Source organism: Parasteatoda tepidariorum, unplaced genomic scaffold (assembly GCF_043381705.1).
Source record: "Parasteatoda tepidariorum isolate YZ-2023 unplaced genomic scaffold, CAS_Ptep_4.0 HiC_scaffold_57485, whole genome shotgun sequence".
NCBI lineage: Eukaryota > Metazoa > Arthropoda > Arachnida > Araneae > Theridiidae > Parasteatoda > Parasteatoda tepidariorum.
This window is the reverse complement of record NW_027261827.1, coordinates 95,137-101,748: the sequence shown is the minus strand read 5'-3', so window position 1 is coordinate 101,748 and position 6,612 is coordinate 95,137. Positions and strand designations below refer to the sequence as shown.

At 33.8% G+C, this 6,612-nt stretch overlaps 1 protein-coding gene across 1 annotated transcript; it reads left to right on the top strand.

Moving 5' to 3' along the window:
* The first annotated feature begins 3,721 nt into the window (after positions 1-3,721).
* Positions 3,722-4,816, top strand: LOC110282890 (SCAN domain-containing protein 3-like). The gene has a single exon (XM_071176950.1). The coding sequence runs from the start codon at positions 3,722-3,724 to the stop codon at positions 4,814-4,816; it is 1,095 nt and encodes a 364-aa protein (XP_071033051.1).
* The last annotated feature ends 1,796 nt before the right edge of the window (positions 4,817-6,612 follow it).

The following is a 6,612-nucleotide window of genomic DNA, read 5'->3' as shown; positions in this document are numbered from 1 at the left end:
TTTTTTTTTTTTTTTTTTTTTTTTTTTTTTTTTTTTTTTTTTTTTTTTTTTTTTTTTTTTTTTTTTTTTTTTTGCTTTTTGCAAAATAAAAAAAATTAAAACTGATTGAACTTCCAAAATTAAACTTCAAATATTGATTATAAAAAATTAGTGTTAGTTTTCTATTTTATAAAATTATTTTCTTGATATTATTTTTAATATATTAATATAGTATTTTATTCATAAATATTTAAAAAAAAAATAATTCATGATTAGAGTGACGTTAAACTATCAATGTTTGATTTTGAAGAATAGATTGGTGACCTACTAAATGAAATTTAAAAGCAACCTTCAATATCTTTCTTCATCGGAGATTCTTTTATAATAATTACTTTAAAATGATTAACAAAATCATCTATTTCTTTTAACGAAATAACATTTTTTTTAAATCAAAAATCGCGCATTACTAATGGATATACCACGTGCAACAGGTGCTGAGCTCATTGGGTATGTAGTTTATTTTATGTTTCCCATTTGTTCTATATTTGTTTTTCTCTTGGACTCAAATTACGCAAATCTTTATTATTTCCTTAATGTAATTACGTTATTTTGTATATATATATATATTTTTTTTGTAATGTTTTAACGTAAGCGAGTGTGCATAAACAAATCTTCGAAAATAATTTTTCTTTCTTTACTGTTTCATTCTTGATTATATAATATTTGCCTCATTATGGCTCCGACTCCTCCTACTTAAACCACCGAAGCGCAAATTTCGCATGTTAGTGTTAAACCACCTCCATTTTGGAAACGCTTTGGTTTATCAAATTAGAAGCGCAGTTTAGTCTTGCAAAAATAACTGTTGAAGAAAGTAAATTTAATCACGTGGTAGCGGCACTGTTAGCGATATTCTACATAGTCAACCCCAGGATTCTCCTTACGCGGCTTTAAAAAAACGCTTAATTGATTCTCACTCTGAAAGCGAATCATCTCGCATCCGCACACTATTGCAGGTGCTCGAACTCGGGGACCAACGTCCTTCGCAGTTACTCGCACGCATGCGCTCATTAGCTGGATCATCTGTTGGTGAGCCACTACTTAAATGGCTCTAGTTGGGCAGGCTGCGCCACAACGCTCAATCAATTCTCGCGGCTCTGAACCAAGAACTTAGCCAGTTGACTACTGTTGCCGACAAGATTCACGAAACGTGCAACCCGCATTCCATTAACGCAGCAAGCGTCGTTAAGCCCCAAACTACATGCTATATGGAGGCACAAATAGCGCAGTATCTAGGCAACTTAGTGAATTAACAGCGTTGGTTCATCGGCAGAATGATCCCCAAAACCAGCGCAACAAACATTTTAGAAGGCGGAGCAATTCCCAAAGATTCAAACAATTTAAAGAACCAATAAATGGACAGTGCTTTTATCACACTAATTTCGGTATTAAAGCAAAAAAAATGCACCCCACCTTGTTCTTTCCCCCACACATCGGAAAACTAGGTCGGCGATCGTCCACCGGCCAAAACGGCGACCGCCTTTTGCAACGCGTTATGTTGGCCGATTCTTCTTCGAATATGACTTTCTTAATCGACACAGGTGTAGATATTTCCGTTTTGCCAAAAAATTATGCTCCTAACGCGAAATTACAAAATGATATCTTTTTATTTGCCGCTAATGGTACTATTATTCCAACTTACGGCACTAAACGAATAGCGTTAGATTTTAATCTGCGACGGCAATTCATTTGGTCCTTTGTAATTGCTGACGTACGGCAACCAATTATCGGCAAAGATTTTTTAGAGCATTTTGATTTATATGTCCACTGTAAAAATCACAGAATTATCGATGTGAAAACAAACTATGATAGGTTCTAACGGCCAACCCCCCAAAATCAATTTCTTAGAATCCAATATATCCATTTTGATTGGTACAACTCAGTATCATAATATTTTAAAACAATATCCCGAATTACTTAATCCTTCACAACCAATTCCGACTAATCTCTCAAACCAAGTTTTGCATCATATTGAAACTAAAGGGCCCCCTGTATTTTCAAAACCCCGCCGTCTCGCGCCAAAAATTTTAGAAGCAGTTCGTAAAGAATTCGAATATCTTATGTCACTTGGCGTTCTTCGCCCATCAAAAAGCCCCTGGGCTAGTCCCCTCCATGTAGTAAAAAAATCAAACGGAGATTTCCGACCTTGCGGTGATTATCGGAAGCTTAATTCTGTAACCGTCCCTGATCGCTATTCGGTCCCTCACGTTCAAGACTGTACGCAAAATCTTCACGGTAAAACAATATTTTCCACTGTTGATCTCGCTAGGGCTTACCATCAAATCAAAATCAACCCAGCAGACATCCCTAAAACCGCGATAACTACACCATTCGGTCTCTTCGAATACACATCTATGCCGTTCGGACTCCGTAATGCCTGACAAACATTTCAGAGACACATTCAACAACTGTTATCAAATCTCCCTTTTTGTTTTTCGTATTTTGACGATATACTCATAGCTTCATCTTCCGAAACCGAACACATTGAACATTTACACAACGTTTTTTTCCGTTTAAGAGAATACGGTCTTAAACTCAATCCCGATAAATGCGTGCTAGGAAAAACATCAGTTAAGTCTTTAGGTTGTCTTATTACTGCTGAAGGCATTAAACCACTTCCCGATAAAGTTGAATCAATATGTAATTTTCCGAAACCTGATACCATTATGGAACTTCGGCGATCGTTGCCAATGCTCAACTTTTACAGACGTTTTTTAGCGAATGTAGCCGAACTTCAAGATCCTCTTAATAAAATGCTTTGTGTCACAATGGGTGTCTAAATTTGGTGTTCCATCTATCATCACAACGGACCAAGGAGACAATTCCAGGTTGTAGAATAAAAAGCGAGGGTTAATCTGAGAGTAACTATGAACCGTGGATATTCCGATCCCCGAGTTACTCTGGAATTTAACTCGGTGTGGTGAATACGGCTGTTAGTGAATATTACGGACAAAGTTTAAAGGGGAAAGTTCTTAAACTTAATAAAGCTCTAGATGGCTTAAAGCAAAGTGGCAGGTTTGCTTCAATTTAATAAGAATGCTTAGTTGAAATGGGATCTAGGCAAAGTTCTTATGATAGTTGTGCATACCTGCCAACTTTTACGCGTAAAATGTACGCATTTCTGGTCATCTCTACGCTTATACATCGTTTTTTACGCATCTGAAATTATTTTTCCGAAAAATAATTAAAATGTTACTTTCAGCTAAAAGCCGCAAGCGCGTTTCTTGTATTGGGAACAGGTTTCGCGATTGCGGAGCGCGCCTCTACGGAAACGAACTGATGCGCAAAACCATAGCAGTGAGAACAACCTTCTGTAGATAAACGTCATACCGCTACTGCCTTTGTAGGCGGGGCTTAAACATTTCTTGCCGTGGAGTTCGCGTCGTATGTGCAACTCAACTTAATGTTATGATTGTTTCGTTTAAATCGCGTGTACGGTGAGCATAATAATCTTAAAAATTTATTTATGATCGTTTGTTTAGAATATTTTTTTTCACTTTTGTTAAAAATTTTGGCTGAGAACAAAAAGACATATTGCCAAACTTTTAATGCAAAATATACGAAGGAATTTCCGTTTTTAAAACCGCCTAGACTTGGTGATAAGAGCGCATTCTGTGAGATTTGCCGTTGCGATTTTACCATTTCACATGGTGGAAAGTTTGATATTTCTCGCCATGTTAAATCTATGAAACACGAGAAATCTGCAGAATCGGTCAGCTCTAGCACGAAATTAGATGGATATCTAAAGAATGACGATATGGACGTGATTAACGCTGAGATGTTATTTACGTCATTTCTCATAGAGCATAACGTACCTCTTACGGCCGCTGATCATGCAGGTCAGTTATTCCGTAAAATGTTCCCGAAGTCAAATATTGCTAAACAGTATGGATGTGGTCGAACCAAGACGTCTGCTCTTGTTTATCAAATGGCTAGTGATCATGTTGATTCAATGATAAAGTTAATGCAACACAATTCTTTTTCTACCGCTTGTGATGGCAGTAATGATGTTGATCACAAGTTGTATCCGGTAGTAATTAGTTATTTTAATCCGGATGAAGGATTAATTCAAAGTAATCTTTTATCTGTATCTAATTTATCTGGTGATGGAACTGGTCAGAACATTAGTTCATTAATTTTAGATGAATTTAAGAAGTTTGATATTCCTTTTGGAAATTGTGTTTCATTTATGTCAGACAATGCTGCTGTAATGCAGGGGAAAAGAAATGGAGTAATTGCTCATCTAAAGCAACAACATGATAGTCTAATTTCGGCAAGGTGTGCTTGCCATTTGATTAATCTTGCAGCTGAAAAAGCAGCTGCCATCTTACCCATTAATGTTGATGAAATATTGGTTGATATTTATTATTATTTAAACAAGAGTGCAAAACGTAAAGATGCACTAAAGCACTTTCAGGCTTTACACGATAAAGAAGCACACAAGATATTGAAGCATGTATGCACTAGATGGCTCTCTTTAGGCCGTAGTTTATCTAGACTAATGGAGCAGTGGGATCCCCTTGTGAGTTTTTTTAAAGAATCGGTGAAATCTCAGTCTAAGACGGTGTCAGTCTCTTTGAGCACGTATCAAATTCCAAAAAAAGCACACACTGACTTGAGTGTCAGTAATACGTGTACACCCAAGGTGAAATCTGTTCCCACTAAGAGAAAAGCCACAGATGAAGGTTCTTCAAGTAGTAAACAACCAAAATTCGATACACATGACTATTCAAAAATTCTCAGCAGAGAAGAGAAATTATTTGTTTCTTTTTACTTCTGAAAATAAAGCATACTGCTTATTTCTCCTCAATACTGTGACAATATTTGAAAAGACAAATGTTTTGTTACAGTCTGATTCTCCTTACGTTCATAAATTAAGAGACATATACCTCCAATTATTAAAAGAATTATTTAGTAAGTTTTTAAAGCCCTCTGCAATTAAAGATCAAGATCTACTTAAAGTCAAATATCATGAGAAAGAGAATCATAAAGAAATATCAGAAATAGTTATAGGCAGCGTAACTGCTAAAGAAGTGTCTAATTTTAATGCTGAACTGAGGAGGAAATTTTTCCATAATTGTGTAAATTATTTTATTGCAGCCTGTGATTACATCATCAACAAATTTCCCTTGAATGATGAGGTTTTGGATAAATGCTAAAGTGGCTGACTTAGCCAGAATTGAATCTGCAAAATTTTCTAATGTTCAATTTTTTTTAGATTTATTTCCATCATTAATTAAAACTGTAGAAACAACAGTTGATGAACTACAAAATCAGTTTTGTTCCCTTCAACTAGAAGATGTAAGTATAATTGTAAATAATGACAAACGCATGGATGCACAATGGGCTAATATAATGCAAATCAAAGATGTCAACGGACAATATAAATATAAGCAACATGCCAAGATTGTGTTATCAATTTTAACAATTCCACATAGTAATGCTCAATGTGAGCGAATATTTAGTGTTGTTAAAAAAAATCTTACTCAATTTCGCTCTACAATGACAAATAAAACTTTGGAAAATTTGTTGGTAGTTAAAACACACAATTCAAAGCTGTGTTATGCGAGAAAATTTTCAACAGATGCTTTGAAAAAAGCAAAAAAGGCAACTGTTGCTTTTCTTGCAAAATCATGAATTTGTTTTACACACTGAAAATGCTTTGAAATGTGTGTTTTACAATTATTATACTAATAGCTTTTTTAAATTTTTTTTGCTTTTCAATAATTATTACTTCCTGGTTGGATCATATACTTAAAAATTTTACAATTTAATGTTGAATTTAACGTTTACTAAATGAATAAATACTTAAGCTAAATATTGGTTGTTCGTTATTTTACACAATGATTTTTTTTTTTTTTACACATTGAGATTTTTTTAAGTTGGCAGCGTCAACACTAATCCTTTCATAAAATAATAATTTACATTTGATCGTATAGTGTTATAATTTAATTACTTTGTTGGTATAATTAAATAAAATTGTTGATCAAATATTAGGCTTAAGTGTTATCATTTAGAATTCAATCGCTTATAAATTTTAAAAAAACATAACCAGTCAGTGTTATCATTTAAAAATGTTATAATTTAAATATTTATTTGTATGAAATTTTTTTTGGTTCATTTTTTAACAAACATGTTGGAATATAGCTATTAACCTTATCCTTAAATAAAAGTAATAATTGATTTTCGATCGTATAGCACTTAGAATAATTTTTTAATAACGATAATTTTTTGCGTTGTGTGAGTTTAAATCAGAAATTAGGAATATAACTAGAATTATCAAAATAATTACATTGTGATTCCAACGTTAAAATAATAATTAGCAGCTTCATACCTTAATAACTAAAATTTAACATCAGTTATTATTATTCCCTAACGTACTCGTGCAGGCCATCCACGTGCCTCAAGATCAATTATCAATGTTAATCTGATTAGTTAAACGGCAATTTTGGACTAGAATTAATTATAAGCAATGTTAATTGACATGATTAATCGAAATAATTTTTCATTTAAAAGGATTTTAACGATCTTTGAGAATTATGGCACCGGACTGCGCGTGTACTACATTATCTCTAT

Coding starts and splice junctions, on each gene's coding strand:
- LOC110282890 (XM_071176950.1), top strand. CDS start 3,722: ATGAAACACGAGAAATCTGCAGAATCGGTCAGCTCTAGCACGAAATTA.